At 37.8% G+C, this 18487-nt stretch overlaps 1 protein-coding gene across 1 annotated transcript; it reads left to right on the forward strand.

The window, feature by feature from the left end:
- Window positions 1-4785: 4785 nt before the first annotated feature.
- LOC137242087 (uncharacterized) lies at window positions 4786-5973 on the forward strand. Its single transcript, XM_067769459.1, has one exon. The coding sequence runs from the start codon at window positions 4880-4882 to the stop codon at window positions 5945-5947; it is 1068 nt and encodes a 355-aa protein (XP_067625560.1). The 5' UTR covers window positions 4786-4879; the 3' UTR covers window positions 5948-5973.
- Window positions 5974-18487: the final 12514 nt, after the last annotated feature.

Below are 18487 nucleotides of genomic sequence, written 5' to 3' on the forward strand. Positions count from 1 at the left end.
GCTGCTTTTATGCACTCAGTTGCCTCGTTCGCATATTTCTCCCAAAGTCTAGACCTTTCACGAACATGGAACAGTTGTGTCGCATTCTTGGTTATTTAGCTATGTGCGTGTGTATGTATGAGTAACAACTTCTGCTCTTAGCGTGTGTGTGTATGTGAGATATCCCTTCACTTCGAGCTGCTGGTTATGTATGTGGAATATTCTTCGTCGCCTTGTGCATAAGTGTGGCTGTATGCTTTAGTGTGTACATGTACATACGTGTGGCTGGTTGCTGTTTTTGTTGTTGTGATTATTTACTAACAGCATAGTGATGCCAACATTCGCCACAGTGTCATACACATATTCAGCAGGCGAGGTCATGGCGAATACAAGTTTCTAATGGAACTAGGGGTGGGGCGGTATGTCCTCAAAGGTTTAATGAGGTCATGTTAAAAGTTTCCGAAATGGATGGGCTAGTAACTTAATATTGCTTTGCTACCGAAACGTACGGGATCTATGTCCGGCAAAGGACCATCAACATCGATGACACTCCCCAAAACCTTCGGGAAGTGCCTTTTTCGTTAATACAACATCACAGCTTTCTTTGTAATTTTAACGCATTGGATTTTTTCGATCACCCTGTAATCCTCGTAGACTTGTTGAACGAGCGCCAAATGAAAGCTTTCAAATGAACAATGTAAAAATGACACAATTTGTAAGAAATTTTCGTAAAAGTATGTCGATAGCGTTTTCGTTTGTAATATAATTGAAAAAATTTTAAATACTGAAGTTTAAAAAATCTAAAAAACCTGAAAAATGTTTGATGAAGGCGTGGGCGATTATTTTAGTACAAATTACGATTGCAGACCGCCGTTATACGATCATTGGGGTTGTCGTTATGGATACACACAACCATGGCATTGTCATCATCGCCCATACAATAATTGGATGTGGAATTACGGTTATAATAATTACGACTTTGAACGGGAGGCAGGTTGTTTTACCTACCCCAGTAACAACGCAAGCACTGAAACTGAGCAAAAGAATCATTATAGAACCTACGAACGTAATTTGGGAGGCAGCAATTCACCGCACAATGTTAGCGAGCGATCTTCGGCAGGTGATGCGCTATGGAAAACAATAAAAATCGATTGTTTCTCTGCGCATATGGATATGAGTCGTACACATTCTGAGTTGACAAATACGAGTTCTGCAACAACAATTGGTAGAGTGAGAGCAACATTGCCACGTAGAAATCGTAAACATAAATTAAGTAGGGAAACACGTAGTTTTACAAATATGAGACAACAGCTGAACAAACTGGACAAAAAAGTTGCGCTCAATGAAAGCATCTTGGCATTTGTGCTATTAAAATTGAATTCGAAAAAGGATGATGAACAAAGATGCGCAGGTGGCGGTGCAGATACGCCTTACGCCTACTATTCAAGCGAAAAGATGCAAAATTTGGAAAATGAAATATTGGAAAAATTGAAACATCAAGTTGAAAGTAGTGAGTCTGGCACAGCAGCGCTTTCAGTGGATAAGAAATTCATAAAAGATTGGCATAAATTGTATAATGATTTGGGTGGCGGTTTGAGATACGACACGCAACCCAAATGCACCCGTAAGCCATTAGTTGAAGATATACAAAAAGAATTTGCCCATAAGAAATCTAAAGGAAATGTTGAAAAGCAGGAGAAGCATGCAAAACATACGAATTTGAAAAACAATAACAACAACAAACCAGTTGTAGCAAAAGTAACAAAAACTAAAGCAAAAGTCCCTAGCAAAGCAAAAGAAGCGAAAGTAGACGAACCTGCAAAGAAGACAAAAGAATTGGGTAAAGAAAATAAAAATAAAAGCAACCAAAATTCAAAACCCACAAACACTGTGAAGGTAAAAGCACCAAGTGCACCATTGCACAAAATACCACTGTTTTCAAATATCGCCAACAAATCGTCGAAGAAATTTTTGCCGCAAGAGGTAGCGAGATCCAGTATAAAGAGAACTAAAAATTTTATGCCGTCGTCACACAGAAAATATAAAATTTATTTAGATAAATGTGTATATAGTGTGGATCCGAAGCGCCTATAAGTATGCCCTTTCAAATTTACGATATTTATGCAAATTTTTTCGTGAATATTTCATCATAGATTTTGTGATTTTGAAATGATTATTGGATTTAAAATTAGAAGTAAAATTCAATAATCATTTTTAGGTTTGTAAAAGTTATGCTGTAATTAATTATTGCTTCACACGAGTAAGGATATACAAAGTCAAGCTTTTGCAACGCTTAAACTCCATCGCTTGAAATCTCTAAAATATTATCAAGTGCACACAAAAGTATGCAACATTTAGTACTAAATGGTCACTAGCAATACCAGTCTAACTCCTACACTGTTACATAGGACTTAGGCGGTTATTGCTTGTGACCGCATGCATGTTACTAAATTACTTGTTACTTGATATTTTTACAGGGATTTTAGGCGATGAAGTTTTAGCGTAGCGGAAGCTGGAATTTGGGGGCAGTTGCCATCAGAAAATCGACTCGTGTAAAGTAGTCTTATGCCTTATATAAATCGATTGTGAACTTTTCTTGGCGTAATATGTAGCTATAAAGCTAAAATAAAATAAAATTAATAAAAATATATACTTTTAGATAAAGACTCTACTTTTAAGCGAGTAAAGCTAAATTTAAAATCCATTGAAGGCATACAAATTAAATCTTGTGTAGGAAATCCACTGACAGTTAACCTACGCCCAAAATTAAACTATAACAAAGCAGCTTGAGAAACAGGACAGACGGGCATCGCCTTTGGCGATAAAACTCTGTGGGACTCGAAGAAATGCATGGGCACTGAAGTTCTTTTTCCTGAGCAGTGGAAAATAGCAAGGATAATTTCACTACTAAAGCCTGGAACGTATCGATCGATATCATTATTTGCCGATGCTCCCTCATTTCACTGCTTTTTAGCCACCCATCAGTTTGGCTCCCACATTATTGTGCTCGTGGCACATAGAAGGTTAAACTGGTCATATTAACTGGTTCTCGAGATGGTAGGGCTTGTACCTCAATGATGCTTTCTACCAGAAATATGGATGGTCGGCAAGCGTCGCTTAAATTTAGGAAGGAAACCTCAAAACCTAGGAGCATTAAACAGAGTGTGCCACAGGGTGGGGTCCTATCCCCACTATTGTTTAATTTCTAAGTTTCAAAGCTGTCTTCCCACCAGCAGGAGTTGCTCTCGTTTCCTACGCAAACGACTGAACCTCCAATAGACGAATTAGTTTCTACAATAAACAGTCATCCCCCAGTCTTGCTGGTTTCTTCAGCTCATGCGACCTGGTACTATGCTCGACCAAATCAACGACCACTCTGCTTACGACGTGGAAGGAATAGTCTACGCAAACATTGGAAGTTCACGTCGATGGAGTTACGCCACCTACATAAGTCACCCAAAGATCTTAGGGGTATCGTTCGAAACTCCTCTCACCTTCAGGGTGCATGCCTCCGAAATTGTATCCAAAGTGGAAAGTCGCAACAAAGTCCTTGAGTAGCTTGCCGGCAGCACTTGGTAAAATATAAAGAAACGCTACTAACCACTTAAAAAGCAATTCAGCGGCCATTCTTATGCTACGCGTCGCCAGTCTGGGTGCCTGGTATTAACAACATACACTGGAAAAGGCTGCACAACGAACTGCCACGATTTGTCTTCTTACGACACCGGAACATCATCTACATAGTGAGGCCAAAGCGACAAACATTAAAGAGCATAACGACATGCTGAACAGACAGCGCTGATAGCGATTTACTCTTCTCCGGCTTTCGACTCCATCGCCTTTTCGTTCTCATCCAATTTATTATCGTTGAAGTTTTTGGGTTTATCCTTCCAAACAAGGCAAGCTCAACGGTGTTATATTAAATGTGGAAATAAAAACCTTCCACCACAGTAGTGCACGTTACTATGGTAAGACCATCATTACTCCCAGAGATGGCCGGGTGTTGGTAGGGCTCCCTTCAAATACAGCCGAATTTAACTGGCTGCAAATCGCTTAATAGGCACGGTCCGCATAGCACTAGGGTATTGGCAGTTCTTGGTTCACCGACATTCTGCCGCTTTCCTATGTAGCGCAACGGCGTAAATTCAGGCCCCCAAACCCATAGTACAGGTTTACAAGTATGATATGTATGAGAAGGAAACAATTCCTTTCTCTTTCTAACACACTGCACTTTGACACTTCGGTCAGTGTCAAACTATTGTGGAACTCAGTGGAACCTGCGTGGAACTTGCGTTTGACACTGAACGAAGTGTCAAAATTACCGGGGTTGCTGTCGTGGAAAGCGACACAGGGAAACAAAAAATGGAGGGGAATAGCACATATATATTACAATATAACAATAAAAATTTTAAGCAGTTTTCGATAGCAGCTACTAAACTTTTTTTGGTCCTAAGAAGTACAATAGTGCCAAATAGCATCCACAAAAAAAACGAACAAGAACAAGCATTTTATCAGGTGAGCGTGGCTGTATATGTGCGTGCTGCTACATATCCTACTTGTAGACCTGTACTATGTCCAAACTGCTCAGCTCTATCGCTATGGAGTTCTGCTAAGCCCTGACACCAACGACAAGGTGCCTGCTATATTGCTTTAGAACATTTTCCTACAAGTAATATATGTATATATTTTTTTTTTTCATTTTACATTTACATTGACATTTTAACAGAAAATTTTGGTAAAAACATGGTTCAAAATAAAAATTAAAATTTAATTGGAATTATCAAAATTTTCTTTCTGGCTATGGTTTGTAAATAAAAATTCGCGAATTTTTGGCAAAACTTCAAAAATAAATTTTTTGGCTACACAACAATATACAGTACAATAAAAAAAAATTACAAAAATGCAAAAAATGTGTCCCAGCGCTTGTTTTTATTCATGGAACAATCAGTGCAGCCTCTACAACAGTTGTTGTTGCAACCAGCGAAGGCTGCCACGCAGTTGCACTAGCTGCATAATAGCCAGCCTGCGAAAAGACGACGAATGGAAATTGTACAATCGCTGCTTGACAGGATTTTATACAAAAAATGTGCAAAGTCAATTTACGACGCCACTTTGGTGTAGAGCAGAACGCCAACGTGCGAAAGCGGCTTCCACGACAGATCTCGCATACCATAACAAGAGTGCGAAAAAAGGTTGTAAGCGAATTGCGAGACCAGCCGAAATTGTAATTGAGAGGAATGCGGAGAAAGCTTTTGTTGGCGATCTCTTAAATCCGTCAGCCAGCAAACCCACATACATCGATCAATGTTTGGCACAATTGCTAATGCAACGTAAGCTATACGAGAAATCCAATTGCGATCCATATGAATCGGTGCCCGATGTGCCACTAGCTTTCTATCCGAAATTGGCAAGCACCACAGATACGTATGTTCAAGCACCGAATCAATTGTGGAATAATGCAACTTGGAATGGGGGTAGACGTTGTTCGAAGTGCAATGAGGGCATAAGTAAGGCGTTTCTCAAAAGCATAAATAAATTGTATGCAAATGTAGGTGGTGGTGGCAGTGATGGGCAATCAGTACACAAAATTTATAATCATCGTAAACGTAGACGTTCTGAGATGGAAAAAGAATTTAAAGGATTTTTCGCTGAACCGGCGAATACAAGTAAAACTGACAAAGATTCTTTGCGCTCTTATAAAAGCACGATGATGGGTGTGGATAATTTCAATGCATATGCTTATGAATTTGCTATGGATAATCTTTTAAAAAAGAGTCGTAGCGCATTCCAAGTACGCAAATCAGAGAAATTCAATCCTTACAGAAAAAAATTTATCTATCCAACCAGCATACCCGAAGAGAAAAGAGGTCAGATGAGTTTTGATGCAAAAGCAGTTAAAAAATATTTAAATAAACAAATTAAAAGTAGCCATTCTATGAAACAAATTTCTTTCAAACAATTACTTTAGTAGTTCAAAACTACACTGTGCCCCAAACGCTGGATTACCATTTTATATGCGCATTTGTATTTTTGTTATTTTTTGCATTGTATAGTATTTTGATGTTTTTAAATAGATATTTTAAATTGCAAGAATTGCTTAAATGAGTCTTTGCATTTTCTGCTGCGCTGCAGAGTAGCAGTAGCAACGAAAATTATGCTGTGCTACTGCTCCGGCTCCGAACATGAGCAGAGCATAGAGCAGAGCCGTAGCATGAAGAATAGAGCTGGATTGGATTCGATGTAATCGATTAAACAGATTGCTACTACCATTTAATAAAACTCGCCAGTATCGTACTAGATTCGTTAGCTGAGACTATTTGGCAGCATCAACGGGTGCCATATAGTGCTTCACTTGGTTCTTCCATTAGAGTGAGATTATTAGGGTATTCGATACTGAAATATGATGCTTATGAATATAAAACAACAATTTTCATATTCGTTTATATTAGAGGAACCGATCTCGGTTACCAAGGAGCATATAGAGTTTTTTTTTTTTTGAGATATTTTAGTTTTGTGGGCAGAAAAAAAAAGAAAAGCTCTGCCTTCGTCAATGTTAGCTTAGAAATTAAAACTACTACAACTTACTATTATCAATAACCCTCTATAACTCTCTTTAACTCTCTCATCATAGCTGCTCTGATGTATGGGTCGGAAGGATGGACCGTGTCAATATTCGTTGGGATGGCCCTTTGGAGTGTTCGAGAGAAAAGTTCTGCCAACGATTTATGGTTCTCACAGTGCTATATCATGTTACGAGAATGCATGAAGACGTTCCAGCACAGAAAGTATTTCTATCGGCACCCGTGTTTAGAAAAAGACGAAGAAATATATATATTTTCTGCCTCTTCTAAACAAAAATCAATTCTTCATTCCTCAAAAAAGGAACTGTTGCATTCTATTCGATATAAAATGACATTTAAAAAATTTTTCAGTTGAAAAAATTGTTTAAAAGGCATTATTGGCTCGAATAGGGCATAGCAGTTTTGAGTGCTCTGGAAAATATTTGTAAATATAGTGTACAGGATATTTCGAATTCAAAACATTTTTTAAATACAATAAGGTATTTTGTAAATTGTTGTCTACTATCGTTAGGCCAGTTCGTTTACAGCTTATTGCTACTAAACTTTCGAAATAATATTTTCTGATTTTTTAACAAACAATTCGCTGTATGTATTTGTTAGAAAACATCGGTGCAAAAGTTTCGAATAGCCACTTCCCAAAATAATCATAACGACAGTTTCAATGTTGCTGGGAATCCCATTATTAATTGTGGAGCTCTGTTTGAAGGTTTCTGGAAAAAAACGGAAGGTAAGCACCAAGCTTTTAGTCAAATTTGGCTTAGTGAAAAGGAGACTCGAAGCAGTCTGCCTTGATTTTGAACAGGTTAAATATCAACACCATAATTTTTGAAAAAAAGTATATTCGATTACAAGAAGTTATATAAATATATAAATATATATACATATATAGTTTAAATGGCACGGGAAAATGGTTTTGGTTCTCTTCTCTTTTATAGGAAACTAGAAGACCCGGCAGACGTTGTCCTGCCCTAAATTTGGCCTATCTGCATACATTTTAATAAGCTTTTTCCGTCTGACTCTGCACACCCCCCCTCTTCACTTTTTCCTAATTCCTTTTATTCACTCCTTCCTCCGTCTTTTTCGCTTCATCTATCTCCATCTTCGTCTCATTCTATCTCTTTCTCCTTCTCTCTTTTCTCTTCTCTCAATTTCTTCTCATTCTTCTGCATCCCTTATTACCTGTCCAAGAGGGTGGTATGTATTGTGATGTGCTATACTTGATATCATTCGCTATGATATTTTTTATTGATAAGCAGGTTGTTTAATTAAACACCAAGCAATTACGCGGAAGTATATCCGCACCACCTGAAAATATGAGTGCCACTGCGTATACGTAACATTTTATTATTACGTATAAACAAATAAAAAAAATTGCAATAAAATAATATTGCGACTATAAACTGAGATATAACCTATACTATCTCTCAAGTTAGATCAAACTACACACGGGGTGCAAAACAAAATCAACATCTGTTCAGTAGTTTAGGAGTCCATCGCGGCCGAAAATGTGACACGTTTTTTTATATATTAAGATTTACTTGGTTACAAGTTAAATGAAATAATTGTTGCCACGTTTAGAAAGCAGAGGGAAATGGTGACAGTGGTTTTTAAAATAATTGGTTTCGTAAAGAAAGCGATTAAGCTTTATTTTTTTTTAGACTTTCTTGACTGAAAGTCAAAAGGTATAAAAACTCAAGACATTTTTTTCGGACGCATAGTTTTGAGTGCACTGGAACACTTGTCAGTAGGAACAGGTAATTTTAAATTGGCAGTGAGTTTGCTAGCAATTTTTGACAAATCTGCAAACTCTCTCTTACGTTTTGAACGAACTCTGATAGCTCGTCCTCTTGGAACTGTTGAGCAACAACAGCGAAACTAGGCGAAGTGTCCGCAAGGTACCTTCATAGGACGAAGAAATCTCTGCTGTTGTGTTAACAGTGCTTCGCCACATTCAATAGGTACGACCACTAACAAATCGTCATCTCAGTCCAAGGAAACTAGCGGTTTCAACAGGTGTGGACCATAGGGAATTTGGTGTTGAAGGCATAAATATTACATTACCATTGAATAAATGTTTGGTGTCATTTGGGGACATGTCGCATGTCGGGGCTGAATCTGGATAGGTACGAGTTTAACCTGCTACAGTATACAGAACGAAGTTGAGTCAGGATGACTCGTTTCTCCCTTGGTAGTTTACTTCCTTCTTCTGCAAGGGTTGGATAGTGTATATTGATAACGTGGTTCACTGGGCGCGATTTAGCAAAGGTGTTTACCAATACTTTGTGGATAAGACTTAGGGCCTCCTTGCGCTTATCTGGATCAAGCGGTTGCGTTGGTGGGTACCATATTTCATCATAGTGTTTATCCCTCTTAGGGGCGGACCTAGAGCACGCAATTGTTTGTTCGGGTGTCCCAGTTTGTGACAATTTACCAAAAACTGTCTGTTCAGCATTTCGTTATGCTATTTTATGTTTAGGTATTTTTCCCACTGTTTAAATGATGTTCAGGGGTTATAAGAAGGTAAACCCAATGCAGTTCTGAGTGAAGAATTTTGACAGGCCTGCAGTCTTTTGCAGTGTGCGTTTTTAGACCAGTCGACGAGACTGATGACGCGTAGCTGCCGGCAAGCAATTTGATAATTTCGTTGCTGCTTTGTACTTTGGATATAATTTCGGAGGCATACGCCTTGAAAGTGGTAGTGCTATCCAACGATAGTCCTGGCATCTTTGTGAGACTGACAGTCGGATGTGTATCACCATCAACGTGAACGTCCAATATTTGCAATATCTGTTTTTTCACGTAGTGAATAGAGTGGCCTTGGATTTTGTCGGTGATAGTATAAGGTTTTTCGAGGTGAAGAAACCAGAAATACTGAGGAGAAAGCTGTTCAATCTAGAAACTAATGCGTCTATTGGAGGACCAGGGCCTGTTGACATGATAGTGCAGTCGTTGATGTAGGAAATGATAGCAACTCCTTCTGGTGAGGAAGGCAGCTTTGATATTTAGAAACTAAGCAGCAGTGGGAATAGAACACCACTCTGTGGCATTTCCTGTTAAATTCTATTTGGTTTTGAGTTTTTGTTTCTAAATTAAACCGACGCTAGCCAACCATTCAGAAAATGAACGGTCCATCTTTCTACATACAAGTGCAAACGGGTGAACATTCGTTGTCTTGGAGTAGTCTACCCTGGTTGACTGTGTCAAAAGCTTTTGACAGTTCGTTTAGCGTGTTGGTCGTGCTATGCAATTTGCGGAAGCCATGTTAATGGGTGGCTAAGCGGAGATTCGCTGCATAATGAGGGAACAGGACGGTCTCCAATATCTTCTCTACATGCGAGATCAGTTATATTGGGCTATATGACGAATCCCTTCAAGTAGTTCAAGGAATATTTTTATTAAGCAGATTGTTTGGTAGGACGCTAGCCATGTTATTTATTTAGAGCTCTAGTCGTGATATGCGTACAGATTAGTTTGAACTATATGTGCCGCTGGCCGCTATCTTTCTTGATAAGGCTGCGACGCGATGTGTGTGATCTTCGCCATATTCACCAAGTTTTACTCTGGGAACAAGGCGAATCCATACCAGGTGGTGGCAAAGCGAATTCCACCAATTCGCCGTGCAGAAGAATGTAAAGAAAAAAGAAAATTCTAATTGCTTTCGGTTAACTGACATACTAAAGTACAAGGCTATGTATGGAAAATATTCAAGAAGAAGCAATCAGCTGTTGGGATAACAACACCTGGTACTGAATTCGCCTTGAATTCAACAAAATTAACTATTTCGATAATTTTATTTCCTAAATTGTTATCGACAACGAAAATTTACAGAAATGTGTAAAGGCTTTTTAAACAACTGTCACTGTTGTTCGAATTCCCGAAATTAAAGTACTAACAAATTTTCTTTCCAACAAAATTAACATTTTTAAAATGTGTGACCACTGCCACCGGAGTTGCTGTTGCTGTAAACCATCTTATCCGCGACGTTGCGTAAGTTGCATAGCTTATTGCCGATGCGAGCCATGCAGCTCAAGCAACGCTTGCTGTCATTGTTGTTGGACAACACGCCCATGCTATTGTAGACGCACATGCCGCAGCCATTCCGTGGGTGGAGTACCATTTAAGAAAAACTCTGACGATAATGAAATATGTGTAAGACAATTATCTGGATATTATTTAAATATGCAAGATACAAGTTTAGCGGATCTATACACAAAAACTACACAAACGCCAAGATCAAGCCGCAGTCGTGCAAGGAGGGAGCAAAACAGCGAAGAGGAGCATAATCGAAATCGATGTAAGAGCATAAATCCGTGCATGACAGAGTTGGTGCAAGCATTACAAGCATGCGCAGCAGATGAGGCCTGCGATAACTATGAAGATTTCGAAGGTGTGCCGTTTACTTATTATCCTCAACATATTCTGTACGGCTATCAAGAGTTCACATACAAGAAATCGTGTCATGACAAATATATGGATGCATTAAAACGACGCCTTTTGAGTCGCAAAAGTGTTGAGGGATATGCGCGACGTGATTTATTAAATCAACATCTGCTGAAAGATTTGAACAAGTTGTATGCAACAGTTGGAGGTGGCATGGAGCAAACGCCAATAGGTACTCTAAAGTCAGTACAATCATTAAATCAATCACATACAATGCCACATCATGCCAGCGCTGAATATCGTTCCTTTTTTGGTGGACGTCGAAGCTCACGTAGCCATCGCAGATCATCTACACCGCGTAGATTAAGTGCATATCGCAGAAGACCTAGAACATACCGAAAGACAGTGGAGAGTCCTATGAAACTTCCAGCTTTTATACCAAAGAAACCGCTGCAATATGATTATGCTGAACTCACTGGCTTTATGCCTCAATATCCTTATGATGAGGATAAGTCTTCGCATGCTAAATCCAAATTGGTAATAAACTATCCAACACATTTAAATCTCAAAGAAAGGGCTCGTCTTAGTATGAGCTGGGCAGATCGCGCCAAATTATTTGGTTCACGTCTTTCGAAACAAATTGATACTGATCATTTACATTGGTTTGAAAAGCGTCATACTATCGATTTGGGTCGCACGTCCAATTTGAGATCGTCGAAAGCATGATTATGAAATTTATTCATCTATTGGAGTTCAGACAAATCTTTCTACCTCCTCTTTAAGCTCTGGCAATTTTTTAATACAAAAAATTTTAGAAACTGCTTTAGTTCGTTTGAATGAAACAAATATGTGTAAGAGACCACACAACACCAACAACTGGCCATACTCTCTCCATCATAGCGAATTATTTTAGTGCGCTCTATATAAGAAACCTTTTTTTTTTGCTCAGATAGAAGTTTTTGAACTTACAGCCGAGCTAGTGTGATCTTCCGCTCAGCTTATGCTATGTATTGACCGAATTTTTATAGCCATCAGACCATCAGTCTTACTTATGGAACTCTCTCAGAAATGCTGACTAAACAATTAAGTCCATAAAATGAGCAAAATGTGCTCGAAAGCTCAACGTAATAAGAAGTTGGCTGCTATGATGAACGAGGCAGGTATTCTTTATCCAATGGTTTGAGATCAGGAGAGCTCTAAGGACAACGCCCACCTTAGCCTGGAAGGTTTAATTGAACATACGAGTGATGGATATTACGAGCAAGATGGTAACCCAGCGCAATATATAGATTCTCCAACCTTCTCCAACTTCTTGTCAACCTCACCTACACGTGGTCAATCCTGCTTCTTCAAAAGCCGAAGCTCTGCCGACCCCAAGTTCCTTGTAGAGGGTGGGAGGGCGGTATGGCCTAGAAGGTTTGTTACCGGATCGTACCAGATCTGCATCCGGCAAAGGACCATCAACATCGGAAACACTGCCCAAGGCCTTCGGGAAGTGTCCTTATTGCTACAACAACAACAGCGAGCAAGATGATTGCGGCCTGATAAGTCTTCGTGATATGGATATGGGCTCTCTGACCTCGTTCACTTTAGTTTCTTACCAACTACCAATTTATCGTTGCCAGGATAATTTTGTGCTCAATAGTGTCCCTGTGACCGTTTCAGCGCTCTCATTACCTGCAGAGAAAAATGGAGAGAAAAAATTAGCTAACTGAGGCAGTGGATTAATGAAATAGTCCACGGATGTTGCGAAGTTGGAAGACATGATTGGTGAGGAGTTTTCTGCCTTTGAGTTTGGTTTAAGCCGCAAGTTCTCGCTACCTTATCACTGTAGTATCTTGCAATGCTGACAGTGCTATATTGTCTGAGAATTCAGCATCAACTGTGCTAAATTTGATTTAGAATAATTTCAGAACTTAACTGCGTAGCGATGGCGAAGGTGAGTGGGTGGGAACATAATGCCGCTTCATGGTTGACTGTCCGGATTATGCCAGAACTGGCAGAAGTTTATGTAAGGCTTAGATTTACTTATTCGAAGCTATATTACCGCCAGGTAGCAGCTCACTTAGTAACCACAGCTTTTCACCATTGAAAAACTAAACAAAATACAATTAACAGCCTGCGCATGGATAACAGGAGCCCTTACGTTGTGCCCAGCAGACGGGTTAAGTGCTTAATCAGGTGCCACTGAAATTCAGAAATTATTTTAAGGAAGTGTGGTATCTGGAATGGGAATCACAGTGGTGTCCTAAGAAGGCTTCTCATTGTGGATACGAGAATAGACTGGCTCTCACGGGTTGAATATGGAAGGCAGTACAGGCGCAGGAGTCATCCGAACAGTTAGAAGTCGCTCTATCCATCGGTCTGCCAAACTTAGCTAGTACCTTCCGGCCAGAGCTGCTAGGAATACAAAGGGTCTGATGTTTCCTGTTGGAGAATCCTGTAAGTGATCGAAAGGTATGAATAAACTTAGACAGCCTCATGGTCTTGGATTCACAATTCATGTACTCCAAGGTCGTTGAAAAAGGTAGAAAGGAAGTGCGACACAGCAAACTTAACCCTTATTACACTAACATAGATAACTGGTCACAAACATATGGACGGAATTGATAAAGCGGATGAAGAAGTAAAGGCATATTCATCGCTAGACATCACTGAGGCAGTCACGTACTGTTGTTGGGCCACCAAACAAATCGTGGCTGATTACGACCAGAAAAGAACATAGCATAAATTAAAAGGTCTAGAAAAGAAATACATGCGGAAATAATAAGAATCGTCTTCAATGACAAGAATAGGAGCTGGAGTTAGGAAGGTTGCAATGGGTAACCAACCATTTCCTCTGCAAGTGACTAGTCCTAGCGAATATCAAAATTTAATCAGTTTTATGCTGTCCGATCTAAGATCGGTATCAAAATGCTCCAAGGAAGCTCAAGGTACTACAATCTTAACAAATAATTGGTTTTAAGAGAAAGTGCTACTTGGGCTCGGTCTTACTAGCTGGGCAGCACAAGAACCAACCATACCTTTTACTAACCTTATTTTATGTGGTATCAATGAACTTTTGTAGAGTAAATCGACTTCTTCTAACTCAATCTAACTAGGCATATTTTTCAAGTAACTGATATTCTCGACGGAGCTACGTTCGAAATGAGCGGCCGATGAATTTCCTTGTATAATTTTCTAGCAAGTTTTTCTCAAATTTAAGGCGAGTGTTAGTTCTATTTTATTCTAAATTTGGTTATGCAATAGAGAACGTTTTTGAATTGCATGTCTACTGCTGAGTGGAATATCAGCCTATCTCGACTGCAGTTTCAAATATGCCATAACTCAGTAAACGTATGAATAATGCTCTTTTCCAGAATTTGTTTTAAAAATGACCTCTCTCAAAATTGGATTACAGAGCGCCCTATTTCAAAAGTTGTTCAAGAAAGTCTAATCTGAGCTCGAATTTAATACATTTTGAAAATAGCTGGAGCGTTTACGAAAACAAATGTTGAGATAGGGCGCTTTTGAAACTGCAGCCGAGATAGGGTGATATTATACTTAGCATTCGATATACAGTTTGTCTTAAATCTTAATCTAATAAAGGCCCGGTTTTTCAGTAGTTGGTTAAGCTAAGCTTAAATTAAGTTTGCTTAAAATCTAGTCAAATTCAAACATCAGTTAAACTACTAGGCAGTTTTTCAGTCACAGGTTAAGACCGCCTTTGGGGTACGCTTTCTTGTACGGCAACATTGCTTTTTTATTATCAGCTGTTTGTTGTGAGAAATAAACACCTAGTTGATAGTAGTAATGAAGCGTAATTAATCAAGAGAAATTATATATTTTTTATTTATTTTTTTGAAAATACTGCAATATGAAATCTTTCATATGAGTAAAGTTAGAGAACCACAAGTTGGGAAATAAATTTTTTCAACTTAAGTAATAGCATGTTTGGCTTTACAAATAATTCCCTCTTTTATAGAGTACGCTGTGATTCTCCAGTTGAGCCACTGTTTCGAAAGAACTCTTGAGATTTTAGAAGTATGCCTAGTTATGAACATGACAGTGTAACGATAAACTAACCTTCACATCCGTTAAAATAATATAAGCTATGTGCATGCAGCTACGGCTCACGTCACTGACAGAAAATGAATACACATAATAAATTTTCACTTAACCCGGACGGACGTGTGCAAAGAAAAAGTTTTTGTTTAATTGTTTTTGGGAGTCGGAACTTTTTATCGTGATCGCCGTGTGACCACGTTTCTATTGAGAATTCTCATTTCGATACCTTTGAGGACGTAATTGTTGAAACAACCGAAAAATTGGCTGAGTGGTATAACACAGCGACGATTTGGAGGCGGCGCCCTCCCAGGTGGATATTTTGGGTAAGCAGCAAGGAGATAACCTATTGGGTTATCTCACGTGGCGACCGTGAAACTGGAGCCCGGTCTTTCTTTTTTCATTTTGGCATCGGGCTGAACCGGACGTTTTTTCTTGGCAGAGTGGTGAGTGGAAACATTTTTTACTGGTGTGTGAAGTAAAGTGCGTGGTGTTCTACATGAAATATAATAAAATCAATAAAATAAACAAATTTAAAAAAAAATTCCTAAATCTACGATTCTTAAAACAAATTTAATAATTTTCTAAATAAAATTCAATAAAAGTACAATTTTCTAAATAAATTTCTACTAAACTACGATATAATTTCCTACATTAAAATTTAACAAACTTACAACACAACTTTCTAATTAAAATTTAACAAATTAACATATTTTCTTAAATAAAAATTCAACAAAATTACTCAAAATTTAACAAATTCCGCAAAACCAACGGGCCTGTACATAACGGCACTCGCACCACGCCACGCATAACGGCACCAAACATATACATACACACACGTAATTTTCCACCACCACCAACTTTAACACGTAAAGCAACAACATCGGCAGCAGTAATATTGATGACATCAACGCCAACCATCTTATAGCAGCAGTAACCATAAGAAGAAAAAAAAAAAATAATAAGTATACATATATGTATTTAAGATGTTGCCTACGGGTATTTTTCTTACGCTTTATGCATGTATATTAAAACATTTATAAAACTTTTTAAAATTCTGTGCTTTCGCATTTAAATCAAAAATTTTAAATTTCAAAAATTAAAGGAAAAATTAAGTTCGCATTTCGTACAAATTTTGGATTTTGATATTACGGTGGTTTTCGAAAAAACCAATTAATCTTTTTTATGCGGTGGTTTCGTTAAAAACCAAGCAATTTTTTTTTTTTTGACAATATGCGGTGGTTCCGTGAAAAACCAAAGTGAGATTTTTTTGAATAAAGCGGTGCGTCCGTGAATATATTTTGAGAATTTTACCAATTAATACACATACTTTTGAGCCATTTTAAAATCAATTACTTTTATAGATTTCTCATACAAGTTTACTGCAGTTTTAATTAATTCTTCCGATACATGGTTAAATACCCCCTTAGTGACTATTCACCTGCAAATCATTTCTCTTATACAAAATTTCCTTTTTACTTTTCTCAACAATTCAACTTCAAATATAAATTAAGACATTCAAATAAGTACTTCATTAATTTCACAGTTTGAACTGAATTATCTGTGCTATTCTGATAACTACATATGTACCTTAGAAGTGGTAAGCAAGTGCAAAAAACTTCAGATTCAGAATCCGATTCCGATAAATCAGCCTCAAGCTACGAAAGTTTAAATTCATCTTCGACCGAAAAACCAAAAAATAGATTACCTTTGTCAACAGATTTCACAGTCTTCGAAGATTCTTCTAGCAAAAATTTAACTTCTAATTTAGATTCAAATCTTAACGATTCAAATAACGCAAAACTAATTTTAACTTCTTTTACTTCAAAATCAGATCTTCACGATCCAAATAGTACAAACGTGGCCTCCCCTTCTGCTAATTCAGCTCCAGATTTTAACTATCAAATCATGGCAACACTTGAGGAAAAGAAAATTTTCATTAACACATGTGCTAATTCTATTAGAGAAAACTACAGTGGTGAACCTCTAGCACTTGATTCTTTTATAAACAAAATTGCATTATTGGAACAATTCGCTACTGCAGATTTAAATGATAATTTTATAGCGTTCTTAAAATCAAAATTAGAGGGTAAAGCCCGTGAAGCAATACCAAGACAAGTAACTTCAGTCAAGGATATTAAAACAGCTCTACGTAATAGGATCAAACCAGACAACTCGAAATTTGTAGCAGGGAAAATTGCAGCGTTGCACGTTAACAATAACAATTATACAGATTTTGCCAAAAAAGTTGAAGATTTAGCTGACTCACTTGAGCGGTCTCTTATTATTGAAGGGATCACTTAAGCGAAAGCTCATGAAGTGGCAGTCGAACAAACTGTTAACGTGTGTCGTTTAAATGCAAAATCAAATTTAGTAAAAACCGTTTTAGCCTCAACAGCATTTACTGATCCGAAAGACGTAGTAGCAAAATTAATTGTAGAACAAAACAACGAAGTAACTGAACGTCAGGTTCTAGCTTTTCGGTCACGTGGTAACAGTACATTCAGAAATCCACGTGGTAGTTATCGAGGTTTTTACCCAAACCGCGGCTATACTGGTTATAGAAACAATAATTCATTTGCATACAACAGCAACTATAACGGAAATAATAATCAAAGATATAGGAATTATAACGGAAATAGATACCAGAATAACAACAGTAATAATACGCGTCCAAATACAAATTCAAATTCAAATACAAATAATAGTAACAATAGAAGCAACAATTCAAGATCTTCAAACGGTAGAGGTCGAAACGCAAACGTTCGCGCTTTAACCGCCAGCGCCCCTCAGGAGCGAATACTGAGGAAGGACGAATTAAGCGAGTAAGCGAACTTCCCTCACCAATAGCCATCTATTGTTTAAATTTAAATTACTCAGATTTCATAGAATTACAACTTAACGAGTCACAAAAATTTTGTTCTTTCCTAGTAGATACACAAGCGGACATTTCTTTAATAAAGATATCATGTGTAGACAGAAATATTTCCTTAAATACGAACGAAATTATTAACATTACCGGTGTCACTTCAAATTCAGTTTCGACTTTAGGTAAAATTACCGTAAATTTAAATTTTTCAAACTTTTCTATTAAACATATTTTACATGTAATAAATGAAGATTTTAATATTCCATCCGATGGCATACTGGGTAAAGATTTTCTGAAAATTAACAAATGCATTATTAACTATGAAAGAAATAGTATTTCCTTTTGGGTAGGTAATGAAATATTTGCGATACCAATCCTGCACGGAACAGAAAGCGACAGTTGTATCATTCCATCAAGATGTGAAATATTCAGACTTTTTGATTTAGGAGATTCACCCGAACCACTTTTCGTGGACTCGCAGGAAATTGAAAAAGGTGTTTTCACAGCTAGGTGCATTGTTAATTCCAGTAACCCAATAATTAAAGTCATAAATACTACGGATGATATAAATTATGTGAAAAGAAAAAGTATTCGGACAGAAAAACTTTCAAATTATAATGTTTATACAATTAAC

The sequence above is a fragment of the Eurosta solidaginis genome, chromosome 2 (genome assembly GCF_040869045.1).
Source record: "Eurosta solidaginis isolate ZX-2024a chromosome 2, ASM4086904v1, whole genome shotgun sequence".
Lineage (NCBI taxonomy): Eukaryota > Metazoa > Arthropoda > Insecta > Diptera > Tephritidae > Eurosta > Eurosta solidaginis.